This window comes from Meriones unguiculatus, chromosome 16 (assembly GCF_030254825.1).
Source record: "Meriones unguiculatus strain TT.TT164.6M chromosome 16, Bangor_MerUng_6.1, whole genome shotgun sequence".
NCBI lineage: Eukaryota > Metazoa > Chordata > Mammalia > Rodentia > Muridae > Meriones > Meriones unguiculatus.
Window position 1 is genome coordinate 45166937 of NC_083363.1, and position 17775 is coordinate 45184711.

Consider the following 17775-nt stretch of genomic DNA (forward strand, 5'->3'; position numbering starts at 1 on the left):
CAAGGGGGCTGTAAAAAGTTTCCATCACACCATAATTTCAGTTGCACAGAGAAAACAACCCATTTCCATTTTAAAGGGGAACTTTCATGTTCTTAAGGGAAGAGCCATACATACATGGAAAACTCACCGTTGTTACAAATTGTTCCCCTATAATATATGTTACTGATACAAAGTTTTAGTGGACATAGATGACTAAAAGATCCAGGGAACTACAAGTCAAACTTCTAGTTGTCTTTATATGGACATTCATATCAGGTTTGAAATTTCCGGGACTTTTGCCAGTATCAGGCCTCGAGAAGCTGCTGTCTGTCTAGGGCAGTGGTTCTCAACCTTCTTAATGCCACGGCCCTTTGATAACAGTTCTTTATGTGGTGGGGAGCCTCAGCCATAACATTATTTTCTTGCAACTTTACAACTGTAATTTTGCTACGCTTACGATCCCTAATGTGAACACCTGGTATGCAGGTGGGGGCTCAGATGGACCAGTTGAGAACCCTTGGCTTAGCGGTTGTGACCTCTGCCTATCCTCACCATATCTTCTTCCTACTGTCCTTACTGTGTGCTTCACCTCCATCCACAACACATACTCTCTACTGCACAAGACACGCAGCTATTCTTCTGTGGTCTGGACAGGTATGTGCCTACATATCTTCAAGACTGAATCTTTAAAAAGTTTTTAAGGTCAACTCAGAACTCAGTATGCTAGGAAGATTTTCCTGGAATGTACAATCTAAGGTGTCTCTTCTCCATTCTCTATGTTTCTATTCTTAGCATCGAGAAATCTGCTTGGACATAGAAGAATCATATAATATTTTTTTTTTCTGGATAACTAGGTTTCAAATCTGAGATGATCATTGCTCATTTATTTTATGCAGTGGGTCATGACAGACCACATCATTCTTCACTTTCCTCTTGGCTTCTTCCTTTTTAAGTATATATGAAACCAAACTCTCACAAGTAGGGGCTATTTTTATTCATATTTGCATCTATTGCACTGAGAGTGTGCTGGCATACAAATATCCTGTCGTTGAAAATTTTTCTTATATAACATGAGATAGGAAGGATATTAGTAAGATATATCAGAGGGGTCTACTAAAGTTTGTAGAAGAAGTTGAGAACAATCTCCAGTTTTTCATTTCCCTCTTTCTGTACTTTCTGTATTGTCAAATAATAGCATTTTACCTTTCCTTATCAGTCAATTTTACATACCGAATCAACCATTACCTAAGCAACTACCATACTGTTAATGAACAGCTGGAGGAATTCCTGGGAGTGATACTACTTACCCTAGAATTTGCAAAATATTTTACAAAAAAACAAAAACAAAACAAAAAAAAAAAACAGGCTACTTACACCCAATTTACAAATATCCAATAACCCTCAGAATGACATTACATAAGAGTGTAAGAAATAGACTGGGCACAAAAACCTATTTATTCCCTAATTTCTCTTTTAAATTAGAAAGCAGCAATTGATAGTTGCTAAAAATAAAGCTAATGTTGCTATTAATATCATCTTATAAATGCTGGCTTTTTGAATTTCTAATGCCAGACATCAGTTGATGCCAATGAAAAAAGTTCAATCAAGTTTAATTTTATTTATTTATTTCTCATTTATTTATTTTATTCACTTTTTATCCTTGTAGCATCTTCCCTTCTCTCCTCCCAGTCCCACTCTCTCTCCTCCTCCCCTTTCCTCAGTAAAAGGGAGCTCCCTTTCCCATTTACTCCAGCTCATCATGTTGCATCAGGACTGAATGTGTCTCCTTCCCCTGCAGCCTCTCCTCTGAGAAGATCTACCCAGAAGTGTCTCAAAACAGATGCTGAGACTTACAGCCAAACATTGGTCGATGGGTAGGGACTTTTGGAGAATAGTGGGAGGAAAGAGAAAAGGACCTGGAAATGTCAGAAGCTCCACAAGAAAAACAAAAGAGCCAAGTAATCAAGTTTAATTTCTCGCCCCTGGGGGCAATGGTCTCCTGAACCTACTCAGACCTCGGACACCACCACTGCTAGTTCTAGAATTGACGCAGGATGTTCCAACGAGGGGTTAAGGCTTCTCATAATATTTCCTATAAGCCCACACCTGTTTGTCTATATCCCCCATTTTTATTCATTATTAGCCAGATAGAGCCAAGTAATTGTGGTAATGATACTTGCTTTTTTGCCCAATGCTGGAATGCTAGTAAATTTAGGTATGCCCTGGTTACTCGCATGCCTCACTGGGTGCCTGTGCCCATTGATGCCCCTCACGCTATGACTCTCTTCAGACAGAAAAGGGATCTTGGAACTACAGCCACCATTGTTACTACCATCTCATTGGCGGCTGTTGGAGCTACCACCAGGGCATTAGCCATGAGTCATACTGGGCAGACTGCTCAGACCCTGAATAATCATTTAGCCAATGTAGCTCATGCCTTAGTTGTACATAAAGGAATTAATGCTCAACTAAAAGGAAGCTTGATGGTGTTCAATCAGAGGATTGACCTCTTGCAGGAGCAAATTGATACCCTATGGCAAATCGCTCAACCTGGCTGTCAATGAAAGTATGCTGGACTTTGTGTCACTAGCATACAACATGAGAATTTTTCCTGTGCTGCAAATCTGTCTAAACAATTGTCGAGCTATATTTTAGGTAATTGGACTAGAGAATTCGATACTACGATGGAGCAGCTGAGAGTGGCCATTGTCACAGTAAATTCTACCAGAGTGGACGCAGGACTAGCCACAGGATTATCAACATGGATTGCTGCAGCCATGAATCATCTGAAGGAATGGGCGGGCATGGGAGCGTTAGCAGGCCTTCTGGTGTTGGTCTCCTTGGTTTGCCTGTGGTATATATGCAAGATTAGAGTCTCACAACAGTGTGATGCAGCCATGATCATTCAGGCCTTTACAGCCATTGAAGCAGGACATTCTCCCCAAGCATGGTTGGATACCATAAAAAGCTAAAATGATACGCTCAGGATGCGAGGCTAAGCACTGCACTCAGGGTCAGCCGCTTTGGACCCAGAGAAGAGCATGTCTGATTGCATGCGGGTTGATGCCCCAGGTCCCGCCTCTGAGAAAAAGGTATCGGACGGGTCTGATGCTCTTTGGGTGGATGACACCTAAATGAACATCTGTACAAAGTCCCAATTTATTTCTAATATCAGAGATCAGACCTCTACTCTTGCCTGATGCGTCTAAAACAAAAAGGGGGAACTGTAGAGAGCTGCGGAATGCTATGCCTTAAAGATGGAGCTGGTTTCCGCCTTCCACCTTTCCGATGGTGAGTGCTCTCTGTCATGAACAATTCCACATTTGGCTAAGGCTGAGGATCTGGCTTGCTTCCATGTATGTGGACCTATCTGCATTGCCCCCGTGGCACGCCTGGGTTGGCTACCCAGAGGCTATTTAAGCTGTGGGCTGGCTTTCCCCGGGGTCCGAGGATTGTTCAATGTTCCTGAATAAACTGCATTGAAAAAAAAAAAAAAGAAACAATGAAAATAATTTTTTTCTAGAGTAAAATCATTCTATTTTTAGTCTTGTTTTCCTGCCTTCTTTCTAACTTTGTGCAAGTTTGTTAAGTGCTGTCTTACTTCCTCAGGTGTAATATGGGGTATTGGTAGCTGGAGAGATGGCTCAGTAGTTAAAAGCATCCAAATTTGGTACCCAACACCCACGTGGTGGCTGACAACTAACTGTAACACCAGTTTCAGGGGATCCAATGCCCTTTTCTGGTTTCTACAGGCACCAGGCATGCATTTGGTGCACATGCGTATATGCAGGCAAAATATCCATACACATAAAATAAGATAATAATAAAAAATTAAGAATATTTTATAATATTTAAAAATAGGATTAATAATAGAGTATTTATAAGGTGCTTGAAACAGTAAGTAGCATGTAGCAGTTCTCAGCAAGTAATGCTACTAAACAGGTTATAAAATGCTTTTAATACTATTTGATTAAACATATTTTTAACTGTCCTCAATTAACTATAGGGAATAAAAAGATCTTTGTGTTACAGAATAACGTGAAGATTTAGTTGAGAAAAGTTGCAAAAGAATCCATGACTGTTAGGCAATAGCCCGTGAGAAAAGTTTCAACTAAAGAGGATAAAAGGCTTTGAAAGTACTGAAAACGATTCGGGTCAAGAACAGGTCTATTCCAGTAAAAGGTGGGGATGGCAGAGAAGCAGAAGAAAAAAATCTTTAGTGTGCAAGCCAGTGGCAGTTCTCAGGGTCTCTGTTCTAACTTGTGAACGCATTAACAACTTAACTTGCCCTATAATAGGATGAAGATGTATTTTAAAAGCCTCAGCCATGTGGTTGGTCTAATGAAGTTATCTGTTCTCTTTTAGCCAAATAAGAAGCTGGCCACATTTTCTTATAATTATATGTGTGTGTGTGTGTGTATATATATATATATATATATATACATTTTTTTTCTGGCACTCTTCCGAAATGCTATTATTCAAGTGAATGACAGACATGCTTAGTTCATGGGAAACATCTGAGCTGTGGTTTACCTTCTTAGTTCTCTCGGGCAAGTGCCACAGGAAACTGTTAAAACAGTGATAGGAAATCAGCCTACAGTTAACATCAAATATAGATACAAGATTAATAACAGGCTGGCATTTTCTGCTGCACTGAGACACACTCCAAGACTGAAAAAAAAATATGGCCCTGTTATGACTGCTTTTAAAAGTAGTCACCCAGGAATCCAAAAATAGCCACCATTTGAAGTTGAGGCCGCCTGACACATCAGGCTCATTACTTCAATCTGGGTACCAGCCTTTGATACTATTTGCAATTCTCAAGTAGGCCATTAAGAAAAGCTGGATAAAAAAGAATGTCTGTGTTACCAGTCTTTGAGGTGATTCATGCATCTCCTTATTCACGCTATAGAAAACTGAATTTATGTTGGGAATATAGAAAAATCATAAGGAAGCCAACCCAGGTAATTAATACAAATGTGCTTAACTCTCTGAAAAAGAAATGCAGAAACTGGCCAAAGCTGTATGAAGATTTTTGCAGCAGGGTCTTAGGGGTGGAGCTGGTTGAACATGTGGTGGGGGGGTAAGGAAGAGTTCTGTACTTCTATAGTCTTCGCAATTTTGAAGGGAACCATCAAAAGCAAGCAAAATATTCAAAACAGTGATGAAAGGAAACATTTAAAATTCAAAAAAATGCACAAGTTGTTTTTCTTGGAGTGTTAGATATTTACAATATGTCTTTCAAGCACAAGTGTACAATGACTATATGGTTTCTTCGATTAATAGAGCGTTGGCAGTTCAGAAAGAGGAAATGCCAGTGTTTGGAATCAGCCCATGGCATCACTATCAAATGATGTCCAAGTGGTAAATAAGGGTTACTACTGTGTAAGGTCTGAGCATGGCAGTAACTTCTGGTTCCTTCCGACGGGAACTGTCACCACTGTTGAGTGTTTTAGCTTTTCTTTGATAGCTGTGACAAATCACTGACCACAAACAACTTGGAGAAGAAAGGGTTCATGTCACCTCATAACTCCCAGCTCACAATCCATCCCTGAGGGGAGTCAGGGCCGGAGCTCAAGGCAGGAAAAGAGGAAGAACTGTGGAGGAGCTCTGCTAACTGGCTTGCTCGCTTGCTCAGCCTCAGCTTATTTTCCTATACAGTCCAGGCATCTGCCCAAGAGTAGCATGACCCACAGTGGGCTGTGCCCTTCCACATCAAGTATCAATTGAGAAAATGCCCCACAGCCTGCCATAGGCCAATCTGACTGAGGTAATCCCCAATAGACACTCTGTCAGAGAATTTGGCTGTGTCAAGTTGATAGCTAAAGCTAACTAAGAGAACGTGCCTAGAGAAAACATTCCCCACATTGAAAGCATAACAGTAGAGCCATCATTCTTTCCACATTCCATTCTTAAATGTTCAAGGTTTTAGAAAAATGTCATATTCAGAATAGTCCAATATTTCAGACATATGAAGTATTAATTAATCTTCCTCTATTTCAGACTGCTTCATGCTCAGAACACGAATCGTGGATAGATGAGAAAGGTGCAGTATCCCCTTTTGCATTCAGCAGTGTAAATTTGGTTGGCCCATAGGGCCGACTTCATTATTTTCACCAGTTTTTACAACATTTTTATGGATCCCTAAAGATCTAGGAAGATCTAGGAAGGTTCTCAACAATAATGGCACACAGGCCTCGCCTTCAGCAAGTGCCACTTGATTCTTCTGTGTGGAATAAATCTAGAGATATAATGACAACAATCCACATTTAAATATATTTCACTATTACATCAATTAGGTTGAAACACAGAGCAAACTGTCACATGGACATTAAATAGAATGCTGAAAGTCATGCACGATTACTTTTACTGCGAGTGCGTATTTGATCTCTGCTCTAATGGGAATGCATTATATATTTATCCATGTCAACTTATAAAGCAGCTAATTTACTAAATGTAAAATACCCACTTAAATAAAAATCCCCAAAGTTAACAAAACCAGAATTATGGCAATATCATGCCATATTAAATCTGCAAGCTCACCTCAGTAGGTGTACCCAAGGCAAATAAGATGATGGAGAACAGAATGTTATTTTCTGAGAAAGATCTTTAAAGATCTGAAGCCGAGAGAGAAAGACTTAAAGACTATTGTGTGCTGGTGCATCCATGGCTGGAAAGAGCTATCAAGAGGCAGCAGGCAACTGGGAAAGAACTTCCTTTCTAGCTTGAAGAACAGAACTACATTGGCATTGCCCTTGGAACAGGAACGCAACCATTTCTTTAATTAATTTTTATTTTTTTACATTAATCACAGGTATCCCAGCCGTAGCCCACTCCCTCATTCTCTCCCAATCCCATCCTCCCTCCCTCATCTCCACCCTTCCCCTTTCCAAGTCCACTGCTAGGGGGAGGTCCTCCTCCCCTTCCATCTGACCCTAGCTTATCAGGTATCTTCAGGACTGGCTGCAAAGTCCTCCTCTGTGGCCAAGCAAGACTGTGCAAACAATTTTTCATCAGTTTTACAATCTAGATTGAAACATTCCTGCAGTCATCCATGAACCAACCTTCTACAGTAGAAGTTGAGTGAATGTTGGCCAACCACCTGCCTTGTGAAATGTTTTGTTTGGGTCTTTCATGGGACAGAGTCAGTGTTTTGCAGGAGTTTCACATTAAGTGATAATCCTTCATAATCTTTTTTGAGTAGATAATTCAGAATGAAAAATCTTTGGGGTGGAGGTGGGATAAAATGTTCAATGCCTTGCTCTATGGGGCTGTGAACTGCCACTTGCTTTTCTCTGTACCTTAGCAGGATGGTTTCCAAAAGGAAAAGATGCTTATTTTTGTAGATGAGAGAGGCTGGTGTTAACAGCACCTGTAGAGGGGAACTTTCCTTCTTGAAAGCACTCTGCAGCTCTCACCACAGGGAAAAAGATTAAGGGATGAGATCAAGAGGATTACTCAACAATTCCTGACTCTCCAAACAAGAGGGTAAACTATCTTGTAAATTAAATCCCACTTTCTCAGCTTGGAAATCATTGGAGTAAACCTCACTAAGAACTTCCAGCTTCTGGATTTGAATGGTTGCCTAGCAAATGAGAAAGGCAAAAGAGCAGGAAAACCAAATTTAGCTGTCTAATAATAGCTTTGATATGCAGTGTTTTTAGTTTTATGATATGATTTTAACTATATTTCTGAGAGATGCCAGGTCTTAACTCCACAGGAGGCATCGTTTCAAACTGAAGCTCAACAGAATGGAGTCCCTTCTGAAACTCTAGAAGCTAGGGGCAAAACAGAAATGTGCTATTCGTTTGGGCCTTGTGAGGTGGGTTGGGGGAAAACCATATTTCAGAGTGTAGAACTCATGGTTGTATTTAAAGTTTCCAGAGCATAAGCCACAGTTTTGGTCTCAATGTATGGTACAGGGTATGTGCTAATAGGAATAACAGGCGGATGCCCCATTTGAATATGACCTCATGGCGTATTGTTGAGCTAATTAACATGTGTGCACATGCACATATACACAACAAACAAACACATGCTCACACACAGAGAGAGAGACAGAAATACAGAGAGACAGAGACAGAGAAAGAGTGCCAGTCCACAGGAAGTAGTTCCTGGATGCTGCTTTCTTGTATCTACTGAATGTTGTAAAGCAAGACAGAGAAGAAAATACCCAGCACCATTAAGTCCTGAGACTTTGATACTCACCTATAACACAGAAAGGCTTTCGAGCAAACCTCAGTCTCCCTTGCCATCCTCTATAACGACAACAGCAACCTGCAGACCAGATTCGAATGATGAACTCCAAGCCAAAGACAACGATCATCACGAACTCCTGAAATGTCAAAGCAGACATGTCAGAGAGAAGCACTGTGGAGTGACAACCGACTCTAAGAAGGTGTGTGAATATTTCTGCACCTTTAGGTACTGTGCTCTTGCCACATGTGAGAAGAATATCTCTTCTCCACAAAACTAGCCTGAAGACTACTGAAGCCTCCTGTTTTCTGCGTCTCCTGTCAGGGGATGTGTGCTTGCTCAAGTCTGTAGCACTGTGAAAGTGTCAGCTTTAATATGAAATGTGCAGGTTGAATAGTAATGTTTTCTCACCTGGGATATAGAGTGTAGCTGGTTTTAACTGCTTGGTAACACAGAATAAAGTGAGCGAACTGTGAAATACAATGGCAAGTGCTGCAGATGATAGAACTTCACGGTGCTGTACCAAATGCCATAATCCCTCAACCTCAGAGAATAAGAGGTAAGTTTTAGGACTATTTAGCCTTTTGTTACAGTGTCAGAATCTATACAAAAGACAGGCAGTTTCAGAAGAATAGCTACGCATGTGAAGTGATGTCTGTCATAAATGAGACCCAGAATCCTCAAGGTCTGAGGCTTGTTAATTATCATGTTGCCCTTTGGCAATAGCTGCCTGGAAAATAACACCTGTGGCAGCAAAAGGACTTGGAGGTTATTTGGGAAGAGCTGTGAGTTAAAACCCAGGTGAAAGGCCAAATATAGAGGCTTTTAAACAGTCACTGAAGGAAGAAAGCAGAGAAGATTTGCAAAATAATATAATTCTCGAGTTAGTCTAGCTAAGTCACTTGTCTCTACAGGAACAGATCTCAGTTTATCCTAATTACTTTGTTTTAAAAGACCACTACCTTTCTCTTTTTTTGGGGGGGGGATTTTAACTTTTTTAAAAATTTATTTATTTTTTTATATTAATCACAGGTTATTTAATTTGTATCCCAGCCATAGCCCCCTCCTTCATTCCCTCTCAATCCCTCCCTCATCTTCTCCCTGCCCCTTTCCAAGTCTACTAATAGGGGAGGTCCTCCTTCCCTTCCATCTGACCCTAGCTTATCAGGTCTCTTCAGGACTGGCTGCAATGTTCTCTTCTGTGGCCTAGCAAGGCTGCTCCTCCCTCGGGGGAGGGGGTTGAAGAGCCTGCCATTGAGTTCATGTCAGAAATATTCCCTGTTCCCCTTCTTAGAGAACCCATTTGGACACTGAGCTACCATGGGCTATATCCGAGCAGAGGTTCTAGGTTATATCCATACATAGTCCTTGGTTGGAGAAACAGTCTCATGAAAGACCCCTGTGCCCTGATATATTTGGTCCTTGTGGCGCTCCTGTACTCTCCAGGTCTTACTAACTCCCCCTTCTTTCAGATGATTCCCTGCACTCTGCCAAAGGTTAGGTTATTAGTCTTAATATCTGCTTTGATACATTGAAAGGTAGAGTCTTTCAGAGGCCCTCTGTGGTAGGCTCTTGTCCTTTACTTGTTTTCTCCTACATCCAATGTCCATCGCATTTGTCTTTCTAAGTGAGGATTGTTCATCTTACCCTGAGTCCTCTTTCTTGTTTATCTTCTTTAGGTGTATAGATTTCAGTATATTTATCCTATCTTATAGGTCTATATAAGTGAGTATATACCATGTGTGTCTTTCTGCTTTTGGGATACCTCACGCAGGATGATCGTTTCTAGGTCCCACCATTTGCCTGAAAATTTCATTATTTCCTCATTTTTAATTGCTGAGTAGTATTCCATTGTGTAAAAGTACCACAATTTCTGTATCCATTCCTCAACTGAGGGACATCTGGGTTGTTTCCAGGTTCTGGTTATTACAAATAAAGCTGCTATAAATATGGTTGAGCAAATGTCCTTGTTGTATACTTGAGCATCTTTTGGATATATGCCTAGGAGTGGTATAGCTGGATCTTGAGGAATCACTATTCCTATTTGTCTGAGACAAGCATTGTCATTATTTGCAGTGTAGATGAGGCACATCAATCAACTTTATTATAATGGATGAATCATAAAATTGCTATATGGTTTTTATTAAAGCTGCCTACCATCACAAATATGTAGTCTGTAGAAACATCGGGGTTCCAACCCATTTTCCACTCAGGTAAAGTTGTTACCAAACTCATGAAAACTACACTCTTGTACATGCTTTCTGCACACACGTCTTTAGAGCACGTGGTGATATAATATGCATTTGAAATATCCCCCAGAGGCACAGCACTCCATCCTGCAGTTATTCTGCACTAAGGAACTCACAAGCACTTCTCAGGATGAGAGCTAAATCCCCCAGAGCCATGATGACTCACTGTTACTTCACACCACTTCTTGGAACAATGTCCGCAACTGGCTTTATGCACAGATGACCAAATCTGAGGTCAGTATGCCAGCACTGATGACCTGCAGGTTCCTCTTAGTTTTGGTTTGGTTGGGTTTTGAATGCTATTGTGAGCAGTCTATTTATTTGTTAAGGTGTCAGATTGTTACATTTTTTTTTTTTTTTAAGATAGCATTTCTCTGTGTAGCCCTGCTGTCCTGGAACTTGCTCTGTAAACCAGGTTGGCCTCAAACTCACAGAGATCTACCTCCCTCTGCCTCTGGAGTGCTGGGATTAAAGGCGTGTACCACCACTGCCCAGCACATTATCTGTTTTTAATAGAACATTTTCCAACATACACAAGCCATGCTTTCATATAAAATCCCCCATTTAGCTAAGCCTCTGCACAACTTACGTTTATAAGAGGACTCCACCCCCACCCCTGAGACCACTGCTCTTTCTCTGGACTGCTACTTCTACCAGGAAGTATGGTACTCTAGTTGTGAGAAGGTGTACCCTCCTCATAAAACTTGATGTGTGCTTCATCTCACAGACACCACCATACAATGACGCTTCTGTCTCCTCTAAACAGATAACACCAGTAGATACATGAGCATTGTTCTTAAGGAGAGAAACGTTGAGGCCACTGCTCCGTTTCCATGCTGCAGTGAGGCAGGATAAATTATGTCTACAAGTTCTTTATTTCTTGCCCTTTGTTCAGGAATACAGCTAGATGCTTCCTGGTTTTTGTTTTGTTTTTAAGAGATTAGGGAGTGATGCCAATGTGCTTTCTTGCTGAAGCAAAAAAAAAAAAAAAACAAAAAAAAAACAAAAAACAAAAAAAAAAAACAACTGGTAGAATTGAAAAAAGAACAAAGAACAAAGAAATCCATAATTGTATTTGGGAGGCATTGCCATCCACTTTTCTTAGAAGTGATAGGACAGAAGTAATGGAGGGAAAGGCAGCAGGTCTACAGGATATCTGGATAATGGGATCTAGATAGTGATTAGAATCTTCCACAACCACAACAGAACATGCACCATTATCTCAAAATGTCTTGATTCAATCCTCATTAAAATAAATTCAAGACAGAGCATGTTCTAATTTGTCAGCAAACTTTGGCATTGAAAAGAATTAAACATGTTGTTGAATTAGAAGGGATTTCAATTATAAATCAATACTAAAAAGACAAGCAAGTCTCTAAACACATAGAAAATTTTAAAACATACTTCTATGTATTTTATTAGCCAAAATAAATCTCAGCGAAAATTACAAAATATAACTGAAAGAGAATAATAATCCAACCTATCAAAATGTACAGGTGAAACCACAGCAGTGAGGAGGGGGTAAATTCATATCACAAAAAATGCTCACATTAGAAATGAAGCTCTCAAACTAGTAATCTAGGACCACAATTGAAAACTGAAGACCAAAGAATAAAACTAGCCCAAAGAAAGCAGAAAAAGGAAATAGCACACACAAGAGAAGAAAGTAAAGAAACAAACAAATAACAATTAACTAAACAGAAAATTTATGAAATTAAAAGGTAGTTCTATGAAAAAAATCAGTAAGATTGCTGAATCTTTTGTAAGTGGATAGAAATCACCCATGTCAGGAATGTAACAGAGGGTGTCACTACAGGCATGGTGGCTGTGAAAAATCAGTAATGAGTCTTTAAGAACGTAGCTTCTGATGGTAACAGAGGACACAGTCTCACAGCAAACTCCCTTATTCTCCGGCTCTCACAACCTGTCCGTGCCTTCTTATACAGCAATGCTCCCTAAGCCTTAGGTGTGGGGTATTTTTTTAAAACGTGTGTGTAAAGCTCGAGCTCCACAACTCTGCATTTTGATTGGTTGTGGTATTCTGTAGTGGTCTCCATCTGTGTAAAGAGAAGTTTTCTTGATGAGGGGTAACCGGTACGTTCACTTGTAGGCATATAGACAAATGTTTAGACTCTAGTTAGGGATTATGCTGGATTAGAAAAGTGGGAAAGAGGTTTAAGTTCTTCTTCTAGTTCTGTGACTTCACTAGCACTGAGTAGTTAGCTAGGTTTCCACTACTTGATTTCCTTTTTGTTGAGCTGTTGGGTGGGTCTTAAATTCAATTAGAGAGCTGTTGGTTTCTGCCAAGGTACTTGTGCCACTACTGGATCCTTAGGATGATTGTGCTATGCTAGTCATTGTGTGGTTCATAGATCGAGAAGGTCTTACCACGGTTGCCATGGTAGCCACAGTTGCCTAAATATGAGCTGAATAACAACAGGGAAAAGCACCTTAGGCCTCAACCCTACATAAAGACTACAGACAACTAAAGAATGCTAACTGTGGGAGAAATAGTCTTTCACAGGGGAAAGCACACCGATTTGTTTTACCCTACCAAATGATCAGCCCTGAAAGCATACATACAAGTAACAAACAGTTTGAGCATATTTAGGAACATATATATGTGTGTAGCAATAATTAATAAGAAAAGAGACCATGCACTTGAAAAAGAACAAGTAGAAAAATATGGGAAGGTTTGGAGAGGGGAAAATGATGTAATTATGTTATAATTTCAGGAAATAAAAGAAGCAATTAAAATCATAAAGGGATGCAAGAAAGGATGGTGTGAAGATAAGTTCAACAATTCAGAAAATTGGACAAAACCCATGAACAGAAAACAAAGAATTATCTGAATAGTTCTATAATCTATAAAAACTGAACCTATAATTAAAAAGCTTTTGAAAAAGCTGTGTCTAGGCCAAACAATTTCATTATTGAAATCAACCGAACAGAAAAAAGAATCATGCTGCTTCTCCACAATTTTTTTCTAGAATACAGAAAACAAAAAAAAAAAAAAAAAAATTCTGTTTCCCCTCCAAATTCACATAATTTCTTCTGGAAAAGAGAAAACATTCCTAATTCTCCCTCTGACTTCCACTGAGATAAGTTTTTGGTGGACAAGCTATGTTGGCTTGGAGCATAGTGTGGAGTCCAGGCTGGCTTTGAACTTGTGATTCCTGCTATTCTACCTCCAGAGTGCTGGAACTAGAGGAATGTGTGAACAGATGCCCTGCACCTAATTCACTTTAAAGAAAGAAATAGCCTCTTGCTAGGGTTTCCAGCCTGGCTGTGAATCCCCGGGTGAGAGCCATTTTACTGCCACATCTTTCTAAACAGCTGAGAAACACAAAGTATGGGTGGCTAAAGTTAATTGAAAAATAAACTAAAATTATGAGCAAATATCTCTCATAAAGTTAGATATAAAAACTTCAACAAAATATTAGCAAACCAAACCCACTAGTATGGGGAAAATATGCCAAGTAGGATTTATTTAAAGTATGTAAAGCTGGTTCAGTGTTTGAAACCAACTTAATGCGTTATGTCAACAAGCTGAAGAAGACAAAAAGTCACATAACCATATTAATTAATTCATAAAAGCCTTTGGCATCTTTTCCTTATAAAATTTTTAGCAATTTAGAATTAGAGGGTGGTTAATATTATCAACTTGATAAATATTATCTACAAACCCCCTGCAGTTAACATATTTAATGGTGAAAAACTGAATGCTATTTTCTAAAATCAAGAGTGAGGCAAGATGCCTTCATTCATCCTTATAATTAAAGATTTTACTATACATTATAATCATTAGAATGAAACTAATTAAGTAAATAAAAGATCCAGTTTAGAAAGCCAAATAGAAACAGTCTGTACTAACCTAGCACTTACTGTCTAAACCTGTCCAAGAGTCTATGGATACAGTCTATGGATTATAGTATAAAAAATACAGTAGACAAGGCTGGGCATGATGGCACACACCCTTAATCCCAGCATTTGGGGAGGCAGAGGCAGGAGGATCTTTGCGAGGTCGAGGCCAGTGTAGTTTACAAAGTGAGTCCAGCACACCCACGGCTGCACAGAGAAACCATGTCTCAAACAAACAAACAATTCAGTACACAAAAAAGTCAGTCACATTGCACAAAATCCTGGTATATGCAAAGAGTATGGTATAGACCAAATTCACAATATAATATTATTTACAGCCTTTCCAAATTTAAAAAAAATTACATTCAGACATAGCACATACAGCTTATATTTAGTGAAGATTACAAACTACTAATGAAAGAAATAAGTGAAGACTCAAATAAGTGGGAAAAACCTCAGCTTTGTTAACCAGAGTAGTTAATATAAAGATGCCCTGTTAAAATCTCAGAAAACCTTCTTGGGGATACCCACTTTTCCATATTATATGGAAATTTTGAGGCCTTTGAAATCTTAAGACAGTTTGGTAAAGATGAAAGGAATCACTTTATACAACATTAGAGTGTATTATATGGCTCCAGCAACCACAATTTGTGTGCTATTTGCAGAAGGATGGACATACAGAGCAGTAGGTGAAATAAGGAATCTCAGAAGTAGAACCTTGCCCATAAACAGGAAGGAAAGATGAGAGGTAGAGAAGAAGAAGGAAAGGACAGAGTAAATAAGTAAATAAGGAGACGGATGGAGTAAGCAGGGGAAGCTGAGGAGAGGGAAAGAAACGGAAGGGGAGGAAGCAAGACCCCCAGATGCATACTTCAAGGCTTACTCTAAAATCAGCAAGACATAAACCTCGTATAGTTGTTCACAACTTCCATGCCAGCACTTGGAAGGCAAAAGAAGGCAGAACTCTGTGAGTTCAAGGCCAGCACAGTCTGTGAAGGGAGTTTCAGGCCAGCCAGATCTGCACAGTGAGACCTTGTCTCAAAAGAGCAGAGGGCATAAATATTAACATCCTAAGACTTCCAGTGAAACCGTACACAAGGCCTGCACAAGCTTGACTCAGATAAAATCCCAGTGTTATTTAAGGAAGGGAAGCGGACACAAATTCCTATCTCTAGGAAGAAGCTATTTGCAAGTGATAGCTGATGAGAGAGGAAAAATCAGCTCTCTGCAGGGGAGTGACACTGGGTATATTAAACACACTTCAGGACAAGGCCACATGCTCAAGAGTAGCTGGTCAGTACAACCCAACTCCAGAGATTATTTTATTTTATTTTATTTTGGCTTTGTGTGTATATTTTTAAAAGAGAAACACAAAACAAACAAACAAACAAACAAAAAACTATGAAGCCGAGTGGGGAAGGACTTGGGGAAAGATCAGGCAGGAGTTGGGGAAGGGGACAGAATATGATGAAAATATATAGTTCGAAATTCTTAATAAATAAGGCAAAAGTATAATAGAAAATTTAACATGTTTGACCCAAGTGTTAGTACAGTTGATACTAAAAACACAAATATTAAAAGCAAACTTGCACCCTGCCAAAATTAAACATTTTGTTGCTTGGAGAAATCTCAGGTCAGAAAATGAAAATGTAAATTACAGATTAGAAGAAAATATTTGCAAGCCATGAATCTGATGAGGAATAAGTATTTAGAAGACATAGAAAATAAAAACATAAAAACTAACAGTACTAAGTAAAAAAATTAATTAAAAGATTGGCAAAGGATATCATTAAGATATTCAATATATATTGAATATATATACATACAACATACACATATATATTAGAAGAAACAGGTGACAAGGACACAGTTGAAATGATATTTGGGGTCATTAGCCCCCCAGGGAAATGCAAATTAAAATCTCAATGAGAAACCATCACATAGAACTCAGAGTTGTTAAAATAAAAAGAAATAATGATAGCCAGGTGATGTGGTACATGCCTGTAATACCAGCACTCGAGGAGGCAGAGGCCAGTGGGTCTCTGTGAGTTTGAGGCCAGCCTGCTCTAGAAAGCGAGTCCAGGACAGTCAAGGCTACACAGAGAAGCCATGTCTTGAAAAACCAACTAGATAGATAGATAGATAGATAGATAGACAGACAGACAGACAGACAGACAGATAGATAGATGGTAATGACAATCAGCAAAGGCAGAAAATATTGAGGAGGCTCTGGGGCAACAGTCATTCACACAGTGCCTATGGTGGGACAAAATAGGGTCTGTAGAATGCAGATTGGTAACGTCTTACTAAAGTAACAGAGTTGACATACAGCAACTGTTGTGTTGGGTATTCATGCTGAAGAAACAAAATCATGATTCTACAAAAACCCAGACATGAATGATGAAAGGTTTATTCGAGATTACCAAAGGCTGAAACATCTCGGGTATTGTTCCAGAGATTAAAACATTAAAGAAGCTACATGTGGTATATCCACACCAACGAATGTTATTCAACAATAAAAATGAGCTAAATGATATATACAACTGGGAAAAATAACTAGGGAGTGTTGCTGAGTGGAGAAAACCCAATTCTAGCAGGTTCCACACCATTATCCCTTTTATAATCACTTAAAAAAACGATAAAAACTGTTTAGAAACAGAGATGAGTGTTGCTCAGTTGGGTTGCTGCGAAGGGGTGGGTGAAAGAAAGGAGGGCAGGATCCTTTATAAAGGTGCCACTTGAAGGTGGGGAAATAATGCAGGAGGTTCTTGAGAACCTGAGTTCAGTCCTCAAAACATGTATAACAAGACACACATAGAGAGACAGAAACACACACACACACACACACACACACACACACAGAGAGAGAGAGAAAGAGAGAGAGAGAGAGAGAGAGAGAGAGAGAGAGAGAGAGAGAGAGAGAGAGAGAGATGCTGTGTTTGGTCTCCTAGGTTTCTAAGCCCAGGGCTGGGAACATAGAGACAAACAGGTGCCTGGGACTTGCTGGTCAACCAGCCTAGGATAGTGAGTCCTAGGCTAATAAGAGACCCTGTCTTAAAAACAAACAAACAAACAAACAAACAAAACCCACAATAGCAACAAGGAGCATGCACCAGAGGAATGACACAAAATCTTATCTCTTGGCCACTACACAAACATATATACATTTGCATTTATGAAACAGCACACACGCACGTGCACACACACACACACACACACACATTCACACACACGGACATACAGGTAGCTTGACTGGTTCTTGAGGTGATGGAAATGATCAGAACCTAGACTATTGCCTTAAATACTCAAGCTTCCACTTGTGATACATACAACCAATTTAAAACTAGCGAAACCTGAAGGAGACCTAAGGGTTCTACCAATATTTTTGTCTTAGTTGTAATATTGTATGCTACCTTTTGGGGAAATTGGACAAAGTGGACACAGGCTATTTCTACTGTTCTTTCCAATAACATATGACTCTCTAATTATC

General features: G+C 39.5%; 1 protein-coding gene across 3 annotated transcripts in view; it reads right to left on the minus strand.

The window, feature by feature from the left end:
* The window catches only part of Kcnq5 (potassium voltage-gated channel subfamily Q member 5), a 563627-nt gene that overhangs the window by 133606 nt on the left and 412246 nt on the right, over positions 1 to 17775 (minus strand). For all 3 annotated transcript variants that reach the window (XM_060369736.1, XM_060369738.1, XM_060369737.1), the window contains exon 3: positions 8188 to 8314. In XM_060369736.1, coding sequence (XP_060225719.1) covers positions 8188 to 8314 — 127 coding nt within the window. The remainder of the gene's footprint in view (positions 1 to 8187; positions 8315 to 17775) is intronic.